Here is a 23,417-nt window from a genome sequence, read left to right on the forward strand (position 1 = left end):
AATCCCATGCCCACCAGCCCTCACTGGGAGGGGCTGGCACAGGCCAGATGGTAACCCTGGGTTCCCAGGCGCTGTCCCCTCTACATCGTCCCTTCCACCAACAAATATCCCACCTGAGAAACATGCAGATGCATGGAGTTCCCTGGTGGGCTAGTGGTTGGAATTCGATGCTTTCACCACTGCAACTCTGCTTCAATCCCTGGTCTGGGAACTTAAATCCCTCATCAAGCCTCTGCACACTGCGGCCTCCCTGGCAAAAGGCAGGTGCAGGCGTGTCCTGCGCTGCTGGCCTGGGAAGAACTGAGGAGGCCTGTTTGGGGACCCTTGGGGATGGGCTAGTTTGAAACATTCACGCCTCTGCCATGCATTATACAGCCACGTGGGAGCAGAAGCAAAAGGAAAAATGTGTCCCCCCCGAAACATCAAAACCTCTTCAAACCCAGTGGAAAGAGTTAATGAAGGCGCCACAATCAAAACACATGACTGTATATAGAGCCCGACTGCAGCCACTGTCAACCCTCATAAATGATTGTCCCCACCACATAGTAATGCAGGTCAGGAGAGAAACAGCAGGCTGTTTTTATTTATAGTTGTGCTACTTTGTCAAACATAGGTTTTTTTTGCATAGTTTTGATTTTTTATAATATTGCATCAAACTATTGTTTTTCTCGCTTCCTGGATTTATGGGCATGTCCATACATTTTGCACCCAAGAAATTGCTCCAGTTGGGTGGAGCATATTCAGTGCTATGGCCAGGGCTGGTTGGATATTCCCAAAGTGAGAACCCACCCGACCTATAACAACCAGGTGGCATTGTCCAAAGGCTTGATGTGTGCCAGGGCCTGGGGCTCCCTGGACATCACCTTGTTGGAACCTCACAGCAATCCCGAGGGAGGCGCCCTCACTATACTAGTTGCAGGGGAGGAACTGAGACTCAGGAACCAACTTGTGCCGGGGAGCCGGCACCAAGATGTTGGGCCCTGGGTGTTGTCTTGCGACTCCCAGCCCAGGGCCCCTCCCCCACCACTACTTGATAGTCATTGTAATCAGACCTGGGCCCCCGAGAACAATGTCGAGCACTAATAGATTCTGCCGTGTCATTTCTCAACCTAGTTTCCCTTAACTGATATTTCATGGCTATTGCTAATGTGCATTTTTCACCGAGTAATTTTCACAGCCCGAACTTGTAACACATCCCGATGACAAACGTCCCTGGTTCCGGATCCCCTGTCAGCAGCAATGTCACCCTCATCTCCCCCTCCTCCCTTCAACACCTTACTCCAACAACCCATCCAGTTTTATGGTCCCTCTGTCCCAGTTATCACTACTGAACCTTTAAGAATCCAGATATATTTCAAGTTTAATTGAATAAAATCCTTTGTATAATAAATTCCACATGAATGATGCATAACTCAGTGCCTGAGAGGCTTTGGGGCTCAACGACCCCTTCAGGCCGGGCCCAGGCATCTTGCTGGCAATCCTGGGTCCGGGCTGGTCATACCTTGTTTAGGGAGAAGACTGACCGAGGCCTTCGCAGCTGAGCCAAAGTGCTGGGTTCATTGCCTTGGCTTGTCACCTTTCTTCTCTGGGAGTTCCTCATGGAAGACAGTGCTTGGGTGCAAGCAGAGGCAGGAGGCCGGCTGGTTGGGGACACAGAATTTGGAAGGTTAGGGGACACTCAGGAACTCTGGGGGTGTCCTGGTGCTCTTCCACTCTACAGATTCAAAAACCTTTTTTTTTTTCTTCTTAGGGCCATATGCGGGGCATGTGGAAGTTTCCAGGCTAGGGGTCAAATAGGAGCTGCAGCTGCTCACCTACGCCACAGCCACAGCAACGCAGGATCTGAGCCGTGTCTGTGACCTAAACCACAGCTCATGTCAACACTGGATCCTTAACCTGAGCGAGGTCAGGGGTTGAATCCGCATCCTCATGGACACTACTCGGTTCTTAACCCACTGAGCCATACAGGGAACTCCCAAAAGTAGCTCTTGTTGAATCAAGTTTTACCCTTTTTCAAAACATTTTCTATAGCTCAGGCCCAGGTGAAGCACAGAGGACCAATGAGCAGCGCCTCTGGTTTGTTTAGATACCTGAGCCTGCAGGCGATAGGGCCTCCAGCGGGGGCTGGGCCTGGTCAGCCCAGGGGGTCATGGCTCCAGGAGAACCAGGCCAAAGTGAAAGGGAGGGTGACCAGGTCACAGAACCGTCAGCTGAAAGGGATCAACACCCAAGGATTCCCCTTGGGCAGCAGCAGAGCTGGGATGAGAAGCCTGGTCTTCAGATTCCTGCGAGGGGCCCTCTTCGGACAGAGCATGTGACTGCAGAGAAGAGGGGATCATAAACCCTGGAGGCCCCCACTACAAGACCCGTCTCTGAGGAAGAGGCCAGCTCAGGGTGCAGGGGGAAAAGGCAGCCAGGGGCAGGGATTGCATAAATGGCAGAGAGGTGTCCAGCTGACCCAGGACCTGGGGGCCCTCCTCCCACCAGAAGGCACAGACCCCCCCCCCACCTCCGGCCATCTGCACTGCCCACCCCCCTCCCCAGTGAGCAGGTGCCTTTATTGACGATCACCTTGGAAGGGTCGAGCAGACATATGTTGCTGAGGGTCGTTTATTCTTGTTTATAAAATTTATGGCTTCACCTCGATTACACACTGTCAAAACGGGAAGGATTGGCCCCAAAGTCTCTTGCCGCATGACTGCCTCAGACGTGCATACATCTGTTAACTCCGTAGGAGCTGTAGAGGGAAATAAGATTGCCGATAACTCAGAAGCTCGCTGTCCCGGCACGAGGTGTGGGCGGCCGGCCTCGAGGAGAGACAGCCAGGTGCCTATGTGGAAGGGGAGGGTTTCAGGGTCTGCTGGTGGCTATCAGGTGCATCGGGACCCTGGCCCTGCCTGGCACTGGGTGCTCTCAGGCATTGGGGTGGGGAGAGGGAGGGGATGAGCTTGATGCCTTTGGCCCTCAGGGGTCCAACCTCAGATTGGCAGCTGGAGAGAATTCTGAGCCTGTGGATCCCCACCTGCAGCGCTCAGCGGGGAGAGAGAAATGCTGACTCTCCCCTGTGGGGGGATGGGAGTGAGGTACGACCTTCCAGGAGGGCAATTTGGCAAAGCCTATCAAAGTCCTGGAAAGATGGGTCCTTGTGGCCCAACAATTCCATGTCTGAGAATTTCTCTGAAGGAAATAAATACAGCAGTGGAGTCATAGGTGTTTTTTTTTGTTGTTGTTGTTTTTTTTTTGCATTGCATGCTGCTCATTACAGAGAAAAATTGGAAACCAATGTCCAACAATAGGGAGCTAATTATTAAAGAAGAAATATTTAACAATAAGGGACTATAAGAAATATCATAAAGCTACAAAAATGATGGTGCCTATCTTTATTTCTATGGAAAAGTGTTCACAATCTATTAAGTGGAAAAAACCCAAGTGACAAAATGGTAGCTATAGAATGACCCAAATATTTTAAGAGAAATATACATGTGTAAATATACCATAGGAAAAAAAATGCAAGGATTGGTTCCCTATGTTAATAATTCTTATTTCTGAATCGTAGGATTGTTGGATGGTTTTAACTTTCAGTTTTGTTTGGCTGGATTTTCTGATTTTTTTTTTTTTACAATGAATTTGGGTTGGATTCTTATATAATAAACATGATTGAAAAAGTGTAAAGAAACTGACAACTGCTTTCCTACCTATAATAAGTCATCTACTTCCCTTGGGATGTTTGGATCCAAGAGAACAACTCAAAGGGAGGCACCCACCAGTAGCCAAAGCCACAGGGCCCCTCCAAGGTCTAGAAACCTGGAGAAAGTGCCCTGCATTCATTCTGTCAGAGACAGCTGGCTGTCTGGAGTGCAGTTCCTGTGAAGCCTGGATGTGGACGCTTGGCTTCCATTCCAGGGCAACAGCAGAGGGAAGAAAAATGATCCCGGCTCTGCTGAGGTGCCCCCGGCGGGTAATCACGCCAGCTTTTCATGGGATGCTGAGAATGCTGATATCCTTCTTTCTCCTCTGTTGGTTGCTGCATCTTTAACTTGTACAGAATTTCAGAGAAGACAATGGAGTTTCACATTTAATTATGTGGATTTTCATCCTACATTAACATCTTAACTTTACCTGGACAAACTGGTGCCCCATCAGGTAATGAATCCTATGTACCACAGTCAGCAAGTGGAAAAACCAGCACTCAATCCAGGCCTTTTTTTATCAGAATCCAGTTCCCTTTCCCAACTCTGTTCTGTTCAGACAAGGAAAGGGCTTATCCTAGGGATGGGCAAGAATGCTGATTCCAACTGATTGGTAGTGGCTGTTTGGAGGGCTGCAGTAAGGAGCCTGAAGTGGGATCCAGATTCAGCAGGAAGGAGTTTGGTAATCCATTAGTAATGCCTGCCACAGCTTCCTACAGAGGTAGTGGAATAAATAGTGTGTATTTGACATTTCTAAATTCCTGGACCAAAGCCATCACAGGTTTCAAAAGGATAGGGACCTCAGAGGTAGGTATGGGTTATTCAAGTTGCCCAAGGGGTCTCCAAAGTTCCCAGTAGAGCAAACCAACAAGACAGAGATTTCTCGGGGCTTTGAGATAACACATCAGAGTCACAGATCTCAACCAAATACTTATAAATCTGACTAACTGATTAATCAGCCCTGACGAGCTCACCACCATAGTTCAGAATCTCTAATTACATTCCACATTAAAACATGCAAATTTAAGATTAAAGCCAGTGAGAAATGGCATGACTCCTCCCACTCCCAACCCACCTCCAAGCTCTGCCTGGATCCTGGATCATCTATCCCTCCTCCTAACGGCAGCTAGTCTCCTGGGACAGGGGCTATAGTTCTAGAAGCCCTTTCCTTGGGCTGCTTTTTCTCTCAGTTCCCTCTAGTGCTGTTTCCTGTTTTGCTGGGTACCAGGTCCAGCTCCCCTCCCTGTGGTGCTGCATTTAGTTGAGGCAAATATTTTGTTCAGAGGGACATTTTGGGGAGTCTGATTTACAGTGCCCTCCAGCCAAAGACCACTAAGAACCCACCTGTAGTTGGGCAAAGTCAGATGACTGTCTGGTTTCAACAAGAGTGCACAACACAGGAACCATGGGGTGTTTCAGGAACAGGGTGTCAGGACTTAGAGGATCTGGGCTCATGTTGGGGGCTTTGTGGGAGGGTTCAGGGAAGTAGTTCTACAATCAGGTGTCTTAATAAACCTCTTTAAGGATGGAGAAATGATGAAGCTAAAGCTGGAATGAAATACACCAGAGCATCCAGCAGGCACAGCCCCTAACTTCAAGGAGCTCACTTGGGCGCCTTCCAGGTGTGTGTGCAGGAGCGCGCGTGCACACACACACACTGAGAGGCACCCAGGATGTGACCATGTATTTGTATGGGAAGTGACTTGAGCACTCAGTACACGTCAGGCACTGCACATGTGACCTCACCTGACTTTACGGCAACTCTACAGAGGAAAAATTATCGTCCCCATTTTGCAGGATTGGTGAGGGTAGCTGACCTGCCCCAGGTCATGGTAAGGAAGTAGCCATGACTATATCTGAATTCCTATCTGTCCAGTTCTAGTACCTGAATCCTTCCCACTGCCCTGGGGGCCAGAGCAGACTTTAGCAGCCCTGAAAATAGCAGGAATCCTCCAGGGGATTTTGCTATGTTTAGTGACCTGCCATCGATTCCCTCTTCTCTTGATTAGCCATGCCTCAATTTCCTTTGGGGTTACTTCGTGGGGATACAATCTCCATGAAGGTCCTTGTTTGTCTTATTTTCTACACATCAGAAATGATGGTATTGGTTTCCTGTTTATAGTGTCTCACTCTCCCACAGTAGACTGTCTCCCAGTGCCTAGAACAGTGCGTGGCCCATAGCAGGTGCCTGGGGTCACTAAATTGCTTAGCGAAGGTGTAGGTGAAAAAGCGACATCTGTGCTTTGCCTCTCCCTGTCTCCCTGTCTCCTTCATCCGCTGTCTCTCCCTGGTTTTTCTGAGTTTCCCTGAAGACCCCTGCGTGATCTAGATGAGGAGGTTCCTGGTTGGAGCTGAGTCCTTCCTGCTCAGAGTCCTGAGGAGACGCAGAGGCAGCCTCTGCTACCCAGGGCCCTGAACCACCCCGGCTCCAGGTCTGCTTCAGGCCTGGTCCTCCTCCCATCAACATCCGCCAGAACACTTCTTTTCTCTCTAGTGCAGCAGAACTGGCCTCTGTTGCTTGCAGCTCAGGGACTCCAGTGATAGAGCCTTCCCCTGATAGTGGCTGGAGGTGGGCAGTTTCCAACCTCTAGCTTCATGTGTGAGCACCTGCTGGGACCAGCCAGGACCACTGTTACAGCAAACTGAGAGGGAAGGCCGAGGAACTCCAGCCATTGCTATGGAAGCAGTGACAAGTTCACTGTCATCAATAAGATGTTTGGGGGGCTGGAGGACAAGGCCTTCATGAAAAAGATACTTCAGCCCTGAATGGGGCATGTTCCCAGAGGCAGGAAGGAGCCACTGCTGGAGGAGGCAATGACCTTGCTCCACCTGGGTCTCTGCCGTGGCTGCCGGGATGGGAGTGATGAGCTAAGGAAGGGAAACTCCAGCCTCCTGCCATGTGGGGAACTTCTGCAGGGGGAGGGGTGGGACAGTGACAGTACTGCAGGGCAGGGCACCCCTTTATCAGGCATACTCACCAATCCAATCCTGCCTTTTGGTTCATTAGCTGGGGACTGGTGCTACAGCCTGACTGTCACCTCCCCTGATTTGCCAGGACTCTGGGAGTCAAGAGCTCTTGGGTCCTCAGCAAGTCCTTAGAAATGCTGCAAGGTCTTAATTGCCATGTGGGCAGAGTTTTGTCGGTTTCCTGCAGCTCCTTCAAGGGTAGGCAGGACAGGGCAGAGTGGCAGACACAGCAGGGACTGGGTAAGGGATAGAACAGCCCCCGGGGCTTCCTTCGAGCTTGGCCTCCTATCCTAGAAGCCTCTCCCACCCCCCTCTACCTGCTCAAAGCACGTAGGGCTCTAGAGTGTTGCAGACCAGGGTTTGAACCTTAGCTCTGCTGTTAACTGTCTCTGGGGCCTCAGATCAGGGGCTGTCCACCTCCTCACCTAGTTTCTCAGCTATGAAATGGGCATCCTAGCATCGCAGCACTGAGCTAAAGGATCACCAAACAGGCTCATTATAGCTCCTCCCTGAACTAGTTCTCTCCTCCCCACCCCGAAGCCAGCTCTGCGGCACAGGGTGGTGTCCGGTCTTCCTGCTGCACCCCCAGCACCCAGCCCAGCCTGGAGCATGGTAGGTCCTGTGTGTCTCCCTGTTGGATGAATGGATGCCAGCCTGAACTCCCTGGCAGTCTGGCTTCCTGAGCCAGCTCCCGGCTGCTACATCTGCCAGCTGCCAGGCTCCTCTGGCACCATCTTCAGTGGTGACCAAACTGTTTAGGCAGCTTGCACAGTTCACATGGCCCTGCACTGTCCCACATGGGGACACTCTTGTCCCTGGACAGTGTCCCTGGGTGGGACTCGAGCAGGGTAGGGAGTCAGTGTGGGGGAAAAGGATCGTGGAGCCTGACATCTGGGACAGGTGCCCAGGGCAGGCAAAACAGTCAAGAGCACCAAGTGTCACTGTGTCCCCCGACCCACCTCTCTGCCTCCAACTTCAGGCTCCCCCTGGAGGCCCCTCTCCTGCAGCCCCCTAGGTCTCTCTGCACCCAGCGACTTCTGGCCCCCCAGCCACACGGCTACCCAGCGCAAATCCTTACCTGTTGTGGCAGTGCTAGTGGAGGGGGAAGTGGGACCTCCGTAGTCACACAGACGCAGGGCTGAATCTCACTTCTGGTGCTTTCTAACTGTGTGGCCTTGGGCAAGCAAATCCACCTCTCTGAACCTGTGTCGTCTCTGCAGAATGGACCAGTTTCACTCCTGATGCCCAGGGTCCCTGGGTGGATTGTGACCACTCACAGAGGGCTGAGCACAGGGCTGGGCTCTGGCGAAGACCCAGGGGACAGCTGCTACCGCCATTACCATTTAGGGCACAACCACCCCACTCCTGTCCTTGGTGACACATGTGTTCTAATTCCCACCATCCGCCCCCTCCACACCTTCGGTCTGACTGCTACTTCTGCCCCAAATACCTCCCTTCTCATCCTTAAAGGGGAAGCCCTCTTTCCAAGTGAAAATAAAAGAACACATTCTTTCCAGCCCCCTTGTGCCTAACCACAGGTGACCCCTCTCCTGAGACCCTCCTGCACTACTTGTTACCATAGAGATACTCTTTAAGGTATGACTCGTTACGCCCTTGTCTTTGCTAAGGAGAGTGAGGCTCGCAGATTTGCCAAGGCTCCCACGTCTGTCTGGCTCCACCACCCACGTTTCTACCACGATGGCCCTGAGCTGTTCATGAGGTACTCAGGACAGACCCTACTACTACCGGGTGATTTTACAGGTGAGGAAAGGAGGTTCAGGGAGTTGGAAACTTACCCAGGGTCACTCAGCTGATCCAAGCCAGGTTCAGGGTCTGAGTCTATCCGCCTGAATGCTGGGCCTTGGAGGATGACACTTTAACCCTGCTTCCCTGAATGTGGTGTGCGGTGATCTCCCCGCCAGATCTGCAGGAGCACCACATACCAATCAGGGGAGCGTCTCTGGGGACCCTTGTGTGTGGGGGGGCTGGGGGAGCTCTGGTTTGGCTTCCTCTGTGGGCTCCTCTGGGGCCAGGTTGGCAGAATTTCCTCTGTCGTCACCGAGTAGATTCCTGCAGTCTGGCTTCTTGGTGGAGTCTGTAAACTGACAGGCCCACCCCAGTCCTGCCAAGCCTTTGAGCCTCCTTATGGTTCAGAAACATCCAGTGGCTGAGAAAACCCTGAAGCAGCTTCGAGTCCCGAGTTGGGAGGATGCCTGGTCTGAGTGCGCGTGGAAGCTTGGAGTTCGGCTGGCCTGGGGCAGGAGCCATGCATGGTCCTGGGGCTGAGTCGGAGCCCAGCAGGAGCTCCTCGGGTGTCCTCTGATGTTGGTGGAGAATGACAATTCGGGAGAAGCTGCCGATCCCCCTCCTCCTCCGTGGCCTGGTGCGTCCTGCTCTCCTTGGTTACTGGAAGCCCCAGAGAACAAGGGGCCCTGGGACAAGAACCCAGGTCCAGATGCCCCAAATCCCTTGCTCTCTCTGGCACTCTCGGTTTAGAGCTGTAAATGCTCAGCTGGACTTGGGAGTCAGCTATGATCTATTAAGTGTGTGCTGGCAACAAATGTTAACCATTTCGATGATTATAATGATGAGGCTGTTTCATTCTGACCTCACGCTCGAAAGGCTGGAGAGAACCATGGATCCCGTCCGGGCCTCAGTGCAGCCTCTTCTCAGTGTTACTCAGTGTAACTGTGTGTGCACATATGCGTGCATGTGCGTGCTGGGGCCACATTGAGGTGCCCTGGGGCTGCGCAACTCAAGAGTTCTTTGCTCATGTCCTTCTCCACAGTAAGTACAGAGGTGGAGCATACCTTTCCCATCCCAAGCTAGTCCCACAGAGATCGGAGAGCCCTTCTCTGTGTCATTTCTTGTCTTTCTGCTGTGACCAGAAGCTACTCCGGAAGCTTGGCCAAAGCCTGATCAACAGGTTGGTGGGCAGCCTGGTTTTCGTAAAGTGGTAAGTGAGGTGATGCAGGATGAGAACTAAGATCTGAGTCTGATTGGCCCTGGGAGCACAGCCCAGGTCACTTGATTCCCGTGTCCCCGTGGGAGCACCAGGACCCCCAGGAAAACACATGCAGAGGAAGTAAAGGGCCCGCTTTGCACATCTGTCTCCATTTCTTAGAAAAGTGCACCAAATAAACCGCCTTCCACAGCTCTTCAGCTGCTCGTCGCAATTTAAAAAGTTTCCAGGAAATAAAACTTTGGTCTAAGGGAGGCCTGGTTCTATGCATTAGCCAGGCCTCGAGATAAACTGCCTGTCCCCACCCTCTCACCTGGTGAGCAGCATGAGTTCTGCTAAATCAGCAGCATAAACCTAGGTCCCTGGCTTCGCTGCCTTCAGAAACACTGGTGGGAGTTCCCTCTGTGGCACAATGGAAATGAACCCGACTAGGAACCATGACGTTGTGGGTTCCATTCCTGGCCTTGCTCAGTGGGTTAAAGATCTGGTGTTGCTGTGAGCTGTGGTGTAGGTCATAGACGTGGCTCAGATCCCACATTGCTGTGGCTGTGGTGTAGGCCTGCGGCTGCAGCTCTGATTCGACCCCTAGCCTGGGAACTTCCATATACTGTGGGTGTGCCCCTAAAAAGCAAAAAACAAAGAAATAGAAAAAACAACAAACCACTGGTGTTTCTCAAATTGTGTTCCACCTAAATATTCTTAGACACTGGCAAATTCTGTCAGTGTATTAAAATTGTCCTCCTTTTAAATAAGAATTTTTAAAAATCCACTTATTTGTCCACATTATGAAGATAAGCTTTCTCTTTGCAGTGCTAACATGTAATTAAAAGCCAAAATATCACAGATTGAGGCTTTGGTTTTTTATGGGGTGTGTTTCCCACTGGAGACCCTACTGGGTTTGGGAGACTGCAGTATTTTTCTCTTTGCAGGACACAGACGCTCTTCGGGAGGGAGCCCAGCATGCACAAAGTCCTCTTGGGAGCCGGGGCGCCCAACGGTTGGAAGAGAGCCTGTCAGGCCTTGAGACTTCTTTCCTGACGCTCAGATCCTCAGGCGCCCCCTGGGCCAGGGGAGGCAGCGAGAACTCACAGGGGACTTCAGTTGCTGTGGCTGAGGGCCAAGGCCACCGACGGGGGAGCTGGAAAAACTGGCAGGGTTGAGATGGGTTTTCTGCTGAGTGTAAACTGGGGCTTGAGTAACAGAAAGAGACATGACTGGGGCATCCTGCAAATACGATCTTCAGTAAGGGAAGAGAGCTGTAAAATCCGACTTCAAACACTTTTGAATTATCCGGATTATTTTCAGAAACACCTATCGCCTTTTTACATACATTATCATGGAAAAGGTGTGATCCTGGGTGATGGCTACCCCTGGGAAGTGCAGACAGGACAGGGCACGTGGAGGGTGCTTAAAGGGGCTTTAGCTTTACCTGAAAGGTGACAAACATCATATGACAAACTATGAACCACCGCTGACCCTGGTGAAGCAGTGAGCCTCGGCCATCTGCTGCATTATTCTCCGCATCCTCTTCCCACTGTGAGAGCCTCAGGCCCCAGACGCCCCATTGTGAGCTCTCCAGGCACTTGGTCAGAAAGTGCTCCTTCTTGACATAAAAAGAACACGGCCACTGTGTGCTGAAGTACAAATTTAATAAAGCCTTTGATCACGTTTTAATCCATAAGTTATCTATGAAAACAAACAATGCGTCCCCACAACTTTTTAAAGCCATCAAGAGCCACCGTGGTGTCCATGAACACCAGCTAGAAAAGTACAGATTCAGTGTTTTCGACAGTGCAATCTTCCAGCTGTTGAAGAGAAGTTCAGTGAAGGTAAAAACTACCCCTCCCCATCAAAAGCGCAAAGTTGTTGGTGGTGCTTAGAAGCCACGCTCTCTGCGATCCCACACTCACTGATTCTTAGGGAATAACAATCATGATGAGATCCAACCTCTCTGTGCACGCTGACAATCATCTGGGCACCAGCATAAACATACCACCCTGCCCAGTGCATGACACACGTGTTCAGAAGACATTTTCAGAGGAATCGACTGTTTACAGATAGTGGCAAGTCCACAGAATCAGAGGTTACCAACTATCTTAAATAACAATTATAAGACCTGTCTGTCTTTAAATTCCTGGCCATTTTTCCATCAAGGTGAAGCACACACTGTTTTCTAGAAGCCTGGGGCTCTAACATCACTGGCTTGGGCCTGGGCAGGATGCCAGCACCTGGCCAAAACCCTCTGCCGGACGCCATGGAAACAGGGCCTGCCTGCTATGCCGCCAACATGACGGTCCTTTCTGGAAGGGGTTCTGCTGCCAGGAAGAGAGCTGCGAGCCCTCTGCTGGCTCCACAGGGCAGAGGAGGGATCGATCGGGCACTCCTGGCCTCTGGTCTGGCTTCAATCTGGGTAGTGGGGACGCACCAGAGTGTGATGAGGTGGGTGAGGGTGGACGGCTGTCAACACAGACCACTAACATGGCCTCTGCCTCAATTCCCTGGGTTTAGAGTACAGTTCTCGTGATAAAGGTGAAGAATGGTGGCCGAAGAGCACAATGGGTTGGAAGAGAAAATGAAGTAAAAAAACTAAAAACCCAACCCAGAGGGCCCATGAGCCTCTGTCAGTGCAAAGGGTTCCTGGTTCTGAGGAGGGGCGGGAAGCAAAACTCAGGGTTCTGGGGACTTTTACAATCTACGGAGTAAAGCCACTGCCCAGGCGGGACAGGTTCCTTCCGCTGGTGTTTGTTCCTTCCTAGACAGCAAGCGCAGCCAACAAGCAGGGGAAAGCTGCTGTGAGCACGTGCAGCCTCGGGAATCGACTGGCTTTGAGTAACGGCCAGGGCCTTCTGGAAATGGAGCTGCCCTTAAGGGCCAACAGGGTTTTTCTCCCAAGCCCAGGATGCCAACGTGAGTGCCCAAGATGGTGGAGGCTCACTGGCAGCCTGTGCCGAGGACTTGGGCAGCTGAGGGGACGGGGGGACCACTGCCACGTGGAATGTGTGGCTCTGCGGTGGGAGCAGCGCCCCGAACTTCCCGTGCTCCATGGCCCCCAGCAGGTGCCTCAGCCGCGGTGGGGACAGGTGGACCTGGCCGTCTGGAGAGAGGCTGCGGTGGCCGGGACGGAGGGTGCAGAGAGGCTTGGCGAGGCCTTACCTGAGTAAAGAGTTTTCAGAAATGGAAGGAGAGCATCTCACGCTTGGTTGGCTGCTTGCCCTCGGGCCCAAGTCCTGAAAACCACTCTGGAATCTTGGAGTTCCTGGGACTTGTTCATGCACAGCTCACTCAGAAAGTTAAGAACAAAAACACTCACAAAAAGATCAAACTATCAAAAAGAGAAGCCCTGCTGTTACCACAGGCCTGGGCTTCAGGCCACTGGAGGGCAGGAAAGAAGGACCAAGGCTGGCGGAATCTGGAGGTTTATTCTCAACACCCCCTTCCCGCTAGTGTCACTCGGGGAAGGCTGTGGAGCGTCATCATATGCATCCACAAAGTTCTTGAGGCCACAGGGGAGTCTCATGGCTGTAGAGAGGGTCTGGGGGCTGCCACCCCCTGGCATGTCCATCTCACTCCCAGGGGAAATGTCACCTCCCAGGCAAGGGTCCCTGGCAGCCGGGAGTCTGTGAGGGCAGGCGGCGAGCTGAGGCAGGAGCTAGGAGAGCTCGAAGCCCGTGTTCATGCTGATGGCATAGCGCAGCTTCTCCCGGAGGACGCTCTTCTTGCTGTAGTTGGGCAGCTTCAGCAGGTTGAAGCAGGTGGAGGAAGTGGGCAGGCGGCCGCCCGGCTCCCGCTTGCGGATGGTGAAGAAGCCGCGGAGGACGCTGCCCAGGGTGTCCCCAGTGTCCTGCAAGCAGACCCCACAGCCTCGGGTTGGGGGGGTGCCCAGGAAGGGGCCAGGCCAGCTGGTCTGGGGGCGGGTGCAGAGAAGAAAGCCTGGCTCCTCGGGTCCCGCACGGGAGGCCTGCACTAAGCGGCACTGGGACCCAGGCCTTCTGGTTAACTGCTAGTTATCAGTGAGCCCATCTGCAAAGAGCTGGAACACTGTAAACATATTTCAGGAGCAAACATTTCTGCATGCAGCCTAACATTTCCTCCCTGACCTTGCCGGTGCTGCGGCCAGGGGCAGCTCCCTTGAGTCAGGGGTTGAGGATCATCTGTCACCTAGGAGGAGGGACCGGCTTTGAGGAAGGCCGCTATACTCAAAGGCCACTGGGTTTTCATGGGGCAAGAAACTTACAACAGCCACCACCTGAGCACCCACTAGGGTCAGGCTCATGGACACAGGACATGGTGACCCCTGGGGCCGCCCTTCCTTACAGAGGAGGAAATAAGGCCACCTGCCCAGGCATGCACCATGGCAGGTGGAGGAGTGGATGCTGGGCCTGTGCTTGTCCAATTCTGAAGCCACGTCCTCAGCTCACCCACAAATTCCTCGAAGCCCTGGAACCCCTGCTGAATCAGCAGCTAGAAAAACGCCCCCCACGTATTCTCCCCTGAGGGGAGTAATGAGCAAGGGACTCCAGGAGAGGTGAGGTCGCAGAGCAGCCCACCTCTCTGGGTGCCCACTTGGGCACACAGTGGGGTGCGCACCCCACCCAGCAGGCATAGCAGACAACCCCTCCCTGGCAGTGGTACCTGATCATCGGACACTTCGACACAGCGGATGGAGAAGGGAGGCTTGAGGTAGGCGAAGCCCAGGAGCGGGGGCCTGGAGCAGCTGGTCACAAACTGCAACACAAAGCAGAGGCAGGGACAGGGCTGACTGGTGCCCGCCCTTAGGGAGATGACTCAGTGAGAGGGCTGGGGGTGAGAGGCATGGGCCGGTGGGGCAGCGAGAGGCCGGAGCTGGGCGCAGGGACCCCGAGTGCAGCTGACACTGCTACCCCAAGTACTCACTCCACATCTGGCTCTTCAGCCATGCAGTGCCCTCCCTGAGCACCCGGCAGTCTCTGTGAGCCTGGCTCTGGGCCCCTCGGGCAACTCAATGTCCTCAGCAGGCTGACAAAGACCAGGCTGTGGCAGCCAGTGAGGCTGAGGGGCAGACCAAGGTACCAGACAACCCCTAGTTGGGCCTGTGGGCAGCCAGCGGCACCTGCGTCATTTCCCCAAACCACTAGCTCCTGCCCAGACAGACAGCTGACTCACCAGAAAATCCAAGTGATAAAATCGCACAGGGAAGTCCTGAGAAACCCCTCGCTTTCTTTAGTTCAACATTAGCCCCAGTGCTCCCCCTTCTCTAGGGGACCCGGGAACCTGCCCCTTGCAACATGGGCTGTGCTTCAAAATTCCATGGCAAGCTGAGTGTTTGGGTCTCAAAATAAATATTACCATTTAAACAATGTTATAAATGGTAGTGAGATTCCTGAGACCATCTAGAAAGTTTATGTCATGCTTTAAAAAACTGTTTCTACAAAAGTACTAACAAGATATATTACTTTCCTAATACACTCTATGTTCCACCAGAAAAACCGTGGCTGCAGATCCCATTTAGAAACATTTCTACACTGCACAGGTCCTCCGTGAACCAACCTCATCTAATCTCTCCCCAGGCACCGTGTCATTCGACCTATTCTACCTATTCTAAGGACGGGGAGTCTGCATCCCCCCAGGTCAGGCTGCTGAGGCCTGCTGCCAGCCGCCCACCTGCCAGTGCTGGTCCAGGGAGGGGGGTGGCCGCCCCCCAGGGGAAGTAGGACAATGGGGCAGGGGGCACTGAGGGGCCCTGCTGTCATTACATTTAGAGAAAGTACAGTCATGCGCGCTCCTATACAACAGTTCTATCTGTAGCTGAAGAAAAGGGCAGGTACAGGATGAGGACCTGCGGGTGTGGTGACAAGAAACCCAAAGATAGGAGTTCCCGTTGTGGGGCAGTGGAAACGAATCCGACTAGGAACCATGAGGTTGTGGGTTCGATCCCTGGCCTTGCTCAGTGGGTTAAGGATCAGGCATTGCCGTGAGCTGTGGCGTAGTTTGCAGATGCGGCTCGGATCCCGTGTTGCTGTGGCTCTGGCGTAGACTGGTGGCTACAGCTCTGATTCGACCCCTAGCCTGGGAACCTAGGAGCGGCCCTAGAAAAGGCAAAAAGGCAAAAAGGCAAAAAGCCAAAAAAAAAAAAAAGAAACCCAAAGACATAACATGCCTGCTGTGGGGGTGATGACGGTGCGGTTAGAGACCAGCTTTCCTCTCTGTCTAGGAGAGGGAAGTGAGTGGCCCTAAGGGGGGCAGAGGTTCAGCCTACAAGAGGCCGTGATGGAAAAACCAGACCAATTCTCTTGAGAACTTCTTTTTCTTTCTCTTTTTTCTTTTCAGGTCCCATACCTGCAGCATATGGAGGTTCCCAGGCTAGGGGTCTAATCAGAGCTATGGCCGCCAGCCTACACCACAGCCACAGCCACGCCAGATTCGAAATGCATCTGTAACCTACACCACAGCTCACAGCAACACTGGATCCTTAACCCACTGAGTGAGGCCAAGGACTGAAACCACATCCTCATGGATACTAGCTGGGTTCTTAACCCGCTGAGCCACAGCGGGAACTCCTGAGAATTAACTTCTGGAATTAGGTCCGCCTGCCCAATCTGAGTCCCTTAAAACCTATAGGCACAACCAGTGCGTCTCTGCAACTGTGCACTGCAGCAAGGGCTTCCTTGACAGGAGCAAACTCTCCTCAGGACGACAGGTCAAGGAGAAAGAGAACCCACTGCCACTTCAGGTGGTGGTGACAATGTCCATGTTGCTGTAACAACTGAGGTCACAGAAGACCATTCTAGAAACCCAAATGCCCCAAGGGATGGTGTTTCAAGGCACTTAAATTTACCCCCAGAGTACGGCAAAATGGTCATCATAGAAAAATCAAATAGAAGCTCAGGTAGCAAAGTGACAGGATTCCATTTTATAAAAACATGCACGTACATGACACACACAGTGCCCTATGAAACACTGTGCTGATGGCAGCAACAAGAAACAAGAGTGGTACTGGGGGGACATTTTGAATGTGTATACTTTAAAGACACAGTACAGGTGAACTGGTTAACATCCGCCACTCTATTTATACAAAACATACATTGACAGTAGCCCACGTGATGATGCGTGTTTTACTGGGACACTGTGTGTATGTGGTTTGCATATTCCACACTGCTGAGAAAGAGGGTGCACAGAGGTAGCCCCTGGGGAAGAGAATAGAAACTGTTTAAGTCCTACACTGTAGGAACTGGGATTGTTTAAAAGTTTGCTTGCCTGTATTTTCCAAAGGTAACCTAAAAAATACTGTTTACTTCCACAGTGAAGAGCATAAGAAACGAGATGTTAGCAAGGCCAGTGCTGGGAAAGGAAGACAGGGTGCTGAGCTCCGTGGGCAGGCCTCCAGGGCAGCCTGTCTGCAGTGGGCACAGCAGGCTCATGGCTCACGAGACTCAGCTGTGCCCTCAAGCCCCTCTCTCTGGCACCCTACCCTACCTCTGGGTAGCCCTTCTCCAGAAGAGGATATGCTGACGATACAAAGTTCTCCTGATAATGTTATTTTTTTCCCAGTGTAAAAGATCACACCTACTGGCTTTCTGGGTTTATGAGAGCATCTTTACACATGAACACATGCACAAGTAACGCATTAAATACCTTCAGAAACATGGCTCTTTCATCGGGTGTGAAGTCAGAGGCCAGGATATCCCAGAGCCAGATAATGACCCTGTGGCTTCCATGGAAACCGCCACAGTACACCGTGTGCTTCCTAAAAACAGTGCAGACAAGGACTCAGCCACATGTTCTGGTGAGCGCTGACAGACGCAGGCACAGAATTTAGACAAGAGTCACCAACTCCGGGTGACGACTAACTTCTCTTAAGCCAGAAGTTCGTGGCTCAATAACCCCAGGCCCGTGGAAACTAAATGGGTGGAGAGTTATGGCCCTAGTGCTGCTGGTCCCCAGCCAAGGCCGACAGGAGACCCTGCCCCACCATGTCATGGGACATCAGAGAGCCCAAGAGACCTCAAGAACTGCTTCTACTTCTCAGCCTCTAGGCAGGCTAAGGGTTGAGCTTTTCTTCCAAAGCAATTCAGCCAGTGATCAGGGAGGAAAAGTCCATCTGGAGATGGGACCCTGAAAACACTCCAAAAAGCACCCAGCAAAAAAGCAGCTTGCTTTCTAGGAGGCCTTAAGGATTTCACCCTTACTCCTGTATTCACTCCTTACTTTATTTTTTCTTTATAGGGCTGGATTTGCGGCATATGGAAGTTCCCAGGCTAGGGGTTGAATTGGAGCTGCAGCTACTAGCCTATGCCACAGCCACAGCAACATGGGATCCAAGCCACATCTGCAACCTACACCACAGCTCATGGCAATGCTGGATCCTTAACCCACTGAGTGAGGCTAGGGATGGGACCCGCATCCTCATGGATACTAGTCGGGCTCATTACTGCTGCACCACAACGGGAAGCTCCTCGATCCTTACTTTAAATCTTCCAGATCGATCTCAGCATTGTCTCCTGAAATGAGTCGCTGTAGTTCAGGGGTCGAAAACATCCGGGTCCACTCAGGTTTGATGATGGAACGGAATCCGCTAATGAGGGCAGCTGTCTGGTTCTTGATTTGGGTGTGCATCCGAAAGTGGGCCATCAGATGGATGTAGCTTATTCTGTTGCCAATGAGAGAAAACAACGGAAATTAACAGCACAGGGCAGCTGGGTGCCAATGGGCTGAAAGATGAGTCCAGTCCGTTCTGAACCACTTCACAAGAACACAAACAGCACCAGAGCATTGCAGCAGAACAACTGCAACGACAACCCTCCCAATAGGTGTGTCACTGTCAAGGTGTCAAGGACATCACCTCCTGCACCCCTCTCCAAAGCCAGTGGGTCAGACATTGGGATACCACCCCACTGTCAAGAATCAAAGCGAGGAGTTCCCACTGGGGCTCAGCAGTAATGAATCCGACTAGTATCCATGAGGTTGCGGGTTAGAACCCTGGCCTTGCTCAGTGGGTTAAGGATCCTGAGTTGCCGTGAGCTGCAGCGTAGACTGTAGACTTGGCTTGGATCCCAAGTTGCTGTGGTGTAGGCTGGCAGCTGTAGCTCCAATCCGACCCCTAGCCTGGGAACTTCCATACACCTCGGGTGTGGCCCTAAAAAGACAAAAAAAAAAAAAAAGAATCAAAGTGAGACATTCTCCAGATAAGGAGAGGGCCTTTCTTAGTACAAAAGGACTTTTTAGTTAATTTCATCCTTTTGGACATTAAGCCAATCAAGATATTACTCTGTCCTCCAGAGAAAAACTGTTTCCTATTGAAACTTCAGTCAAAACCTTGCTAGACTGGACAAGGAGTCTAGGCTACAAAAAGGTAAGGCTGCAGGAAGTTTTAATCACATGCAGCTGGCTGACGATTAGGAATCAGAGCACTGAGGATGGATGGCTCCAAGCAGATGGTCTTCCGGGTCTGCTTTTAGGAACACGGGAAGCTCATCTACAGCTGCAGGATACCACACGATGCTTCAAACCAGGACAAATACGTTCCAACAGGCTTGCCAGCATTGCTGATTAGTAAACCATTTACTCCAATATGAAAGAACTGGAGCCCAGCCCAGGTACGACTTTCAAAATTCCAAATGAGTACAGTCCAAATAAATCTATTCTCCCCCACGATGCTCAGACCCGCAAACCTGCACATTGATACATGTAACACAACTTTCTCTATCACTGCTACTCCTTTCATGTTTGCTCTGAAGTAGATTACTAAGAGAGAGAGAGGGAGCCTGGGAGACTTTCCCATCTGACACCCGGAAGTGCAAGATCAAAGGTCACCGTGTAGGAGAGGGAATGGGAGTTGCCAGGCCTTTTAGGAGAGTCTGCAGAACTGAATACCCTTGCACTTATAGTGAGGTTTAATGCTAAGAACACATACTAGTTTGTGAAATGACTTTCCACGTAGGTTTCCAGGCAGGAGAGGAACCTCACTCCATAGGCTGCATCAATGCAGCTGTTCTGGCCGTTATACATACAGCTCCCACTGTCACCTGGAGCCATAATGCCTGGCAGATCAGGGCCAATCCAAGGGTGACATATCTGATGATGGTGACCATCACTGCTTTCATTCATTAAGGCCCTCCTTTGAGCCAGACATCCTGGAGGGTACTCTACGGGTGCTCATCCCTCTGAAGGGGTAGTGATCAGCACCCTGTGGGTGTGCACAGGATCCACTCTGCTCTCGGACACCCCCAGGTGGCTTCCTTATAACCTGTGTTCCCGTTCTTTTTCAGCAGTCACACTAACACACTCTGACCAAGAGTCAAAACTGCTGTATTTTAATCATGATGGGAATTGGGTCTGTTCTTCTGACTCTCCTGAGAGTCTAAATAAAAGCTCCCCAAGCACATGGACTGACTGATGTGACCCAAGAGAACGATGTGATGCCCGGGGACACTGGGCTGGGACGTGCATCTGATCCAAAAGATTCGCTGGGTAGGACTAAGCTCTCACCTGTCACTGAAGAGAGTGATGCTCAGATGAACAGTTCAGATGCTCAGCTGAGCCTGGTGGCAGAAGACAGAGAGAGACTGACAAAAGGGTCAGTATCTACTCCTTGTGCCAGGTCCTGCTGTTTAATCAGGTGAGAGCAGAGCTGGGTAGAGACATGCATGGAGGGGCTTTGCTTTGAGGGACCAAAGAGGTTGATATTTACGATAGAATCCTAAAAGCCTGTTATCTGTGACAATAGCTGCTGGGCCTCAGAGTCTCCCTGTATCTAAGGGAGACTGCATCTGAATTCACCACTGTGTCTTCTCAAGAACAGTGTTTGAAACAACTGCCATGTGCCCTCACTCCAAAATGACCTGCCCCTCCAAGGTGTCCTTCTGCCCTGTGCCCTCTGGTTCAGGACCGTGCGCCCGAAGGGCTCTGGAGCCATCGGTCTGCATCGAGAGACGTCATTATATTCCTAGGAACAGTGCAGCCCGGGTGCCTCTGACCTTAGAAGTGCTGCTGCAAAAAATAAATGGTCAATTCTTATTTTGCAAATCGAATTTAATACAATTTCGGCCTATGAACTGTAACCAGTAAATTCCATTATGATATTTATGGCCTCTTTCTACTTCAATCTATCTTAATAAATTCTCAAAGTCAGCCCGGAGAGCCAGAATGAAGTCTTTTCAAGTGGTGACCTTAAAAATCTAATTGCTATACTCACTTATTTTCATTTGTAACAGGAATGGTCTTCCCTCCAGGAATCAGTTCATGGCAAACAAGCTGGGGGAGAGGAAGGGGAACAATTACTCGAGAGAATCCTAATGAGGAAATAAAGCTTCCTGAAGATGAAAGGGCCCGACGCCAACCAACATCCATAATAATGACGGAGTGAAGACGAGACATGTTTGGGAACAATCATTTTCACAAAACGCCGGACTTAAATATCAACAAGCAGGCCCTGCAGGATCAACAGGAAAGGTCCCTTCTTACCTGATCCTTGTTCAAAGGTTTGTACTGAGGCTTTGGGGTGCCGTGGAGGGGGACATGTTGGCCATGAAGAGCACAGGAAGACTGTTAGAAAATGCTGGCACAACAATACCCTGGACTATGGTGCCATGATTTAAAAATATGCTGAAAATGTTTATTTCTTTGTTGTTTGTTTTTTGTCTTTTTAGGGCCACACCCGCAGCACACGGAGGTTCCCAGGCTAGGGGTCGAATTGGAGCTGAAGCCCCAGGCCTATGCCATAGTCACGGCAGTGCCAGATCAGAGTAGCATCTGTGACCTACACCACAGCTCATGGCAACACCAGATCCTTAACCCACTGAGTGAAGCCAGGGATTGAACCCATATCCTCATGGATGCTAGTTGGGTTCGTTAACCGCTGAGCCACTATGGGAACTCCGAAAATGTTTATTTCTTGCAAAGGTGGGGGAAAAGCAGATTACAGAGCACCACGTGTGGTATGGTATCATTTGTACAAAAAATTATACACACACCCAGGGAGAAAAAGCCTGTAAAGGATTGGGCCACAAGTTAACAGGGCCTCCCTGGGCACTGGCACCATTTCATTTTCACCTTTATACTCTTCTTGTAGCTGAATTTTTGGTTAGAAGTTTGTGTTCGTTTTATAGGCAGGACGGAAAATGAAGAATGTTGGAAGGAAGTCTGAAAATCTGATTAAAGATTCCAAAATGCTATAGAACCAACTGCTTTCCTTAACTTCAGGAACTTCTGTGGGTCACCCTCAAATCAAAAACTCCATAATTTTAAAAGAAATTCTATTAACATAATATACTGCAACTGCAAAGATGGAAAAAGGAAAAACAGCAGCCTTTGGTCCCACTGTTATCACATCTCAGCACGCTGCAGGATTTTAAAGCTGCATGGGCCCTTAGGAACTGCCCACGAAGGCTCCAGGGAACCCCTGGTCTGGGCCCCGTTATCCAGAGAGACCCTGTGAGATGCCGTGCCCTCTTTGGGAGTGGTTCTGTGACCAAATGAGCTGGGGAAGGCTGGGGTTAACACAACTAAGGTAGGCGTCTCCCTCACAGGCCCCTCAGGGACCCACTGTGCCATTGTGGCTCTTCAGGAGGGGCATGGGGTGTGCAGGCATCTGGAGAGTGTCTAGTGACACTGGCACCAGTACGGACTCATATTTGGCAGGTGGCACTTGTTGAGATAAGGAAAGTGCAGTTCAGGGAGACTGAGGGACCTGTCTGAGGCTCCGGGCAGCTGCCCTCAGACCGTGTGCACATGGACTCGTGCAGGTGGAGCAAGTGGAGGGGCTGGGAGCCCTTTAGAAAAAAGCAGGAAAGAGCAAGTCTGGGAAGGCCCCTCTGCTGCCACAACTACAAGGGTCTTTTCTCCCTGCTCTGCTCTCCATGATGAGAAGGAGCAAGGACAGGGTTCTGCTGGAGGCCCTTCCTGCAGGGTGGCTTCTTCTCCCTCTTTAAGTCACAATCCTGTTTGTGACAGCTAATCCTCCCCACGGTAACAACAATCAGTGTTATAAAGCCGGTGCCAGAGCTTTCACGGGGAATGACCCTAAAGTGCACTTGAAGCAGAACGGGGTCTCTGTGGGAGCTCGGGGGTGGAGAGTGGGCAGGCAAAGCTGGGTCACCTGGGAAAGGGGAGGGATGCACCTTCCCTCCTGGTAGGGCAGGAAAAGGGCTGGGTAAGACAGAAGAGAAGGGTGGACAGACAGACTGAAAACGCCCAGAGGAGCAGGTCTCAGGAAGGGAAGGGGAGAAAGCTCAGCCACAGATGCCCACCTACCTGACCCATGACATCCTCGTCGTATGACAGTGTCAGGCCCAGGTCAGCGATGTCCCCATCGTACCGCTAAAGCAACAGAGAAAGGGACAATGTAGGAGCCAGGGAGTGCTATATCCTTTAAGAATTTAACACTCCTCTCCTATGACGTCTATTTGGGTGGTTACCATTGTGGCTGTTGTACAACCTGAAGCAAAGGAAAAAGCCACCCATCCCCTGGAGGAGGGAGTCTGTGGGCACTAGTCCCAGGAGGAAGGGCTCAGAAGGGGACACAAGGGCCTGCGGTGGCCACGGAGCCAGCATGAGCCCCTTCGGCACAGTAGGAAATCCCCTCCCCCTGACAACAATGGGATAAAGCCCAACCCCAGAGGGCCTCACGGTGCTGGGTTCACAAAGGCATTCAGCTAAGCCATCCTGCCCTCCAGACTGACCTTGATGGAAGTAAGGTTTTTATAGAACTCGGAATCCAGAGAAGGCAGCTCATCCACAGAGCTGTAGAAGATGCTGTGGTGGTGCCCGAGCAGCTGGCTCAGGAAGAAGGATGCGAAGGGTACGTCTACCACAATTCCCTGGGA

The 23,417-nt window shown here is 51.6% G+C and overlaps 1 protein-coding gene across 16 annotated transcripts in view; it reads right to left on the reverse strand.

Annotated features, from left to right (window-relative positions):
* Nucleotides 1-11,248: 11,248 nt before the first annotated feature.
* Nucleotides 11,249-23,417, reverse strand: part of UBE3B (ubiquitin protein ligase E3B) — a 59,759-nt gene continuing 47,590 nt past the window's right edge. For 14 of the 16 annotated variants that reach the window (XM_047761788.1, XM_047761783.1, XM_047761790.1 and 11 more), the window contains 7 exons: nt 23,274-23,411; nt 22,846-22,911; nt 20,789-20,847; nt 18,062-18,244; nt 17,230-17,341; nt 14,251-14,343; nt 11,249-13,459 (listed from right to left, as the gene is read on the reverse strand). In XM_047761788.1, the coding sequence (XP_047617744.1) occupies nt 13,268-13,459; nt 14,251-14,343; nt 17,230-17,341; nt 18,062-18,244; nt 20,789-20,847; nt 22,846-22,911; nt 23,274-23,411 (843 nt within the window). In that variant the 3' untranslated portion in view covers nt 11,249-13,267. The other 2 variants (XM_047761799.1, XM_047761798.1) reach the window with 2 other exon arrangements.

Source organism: Phacochoerus africanus, chromosome 15 (assembly GCF_016906955.1).
Source record: "Phacochoerus africanus isolate WHEZ1 chromosome 15, ROS_Pafr_v1, whole genome shotgun sequence".
Taxonomy (NCBI): Eukaryota; Metazoa; Chordata; class Mammalia; order Artiodactyla; family Suidae; genus Phacochoerus; species Phacochoerus africanus.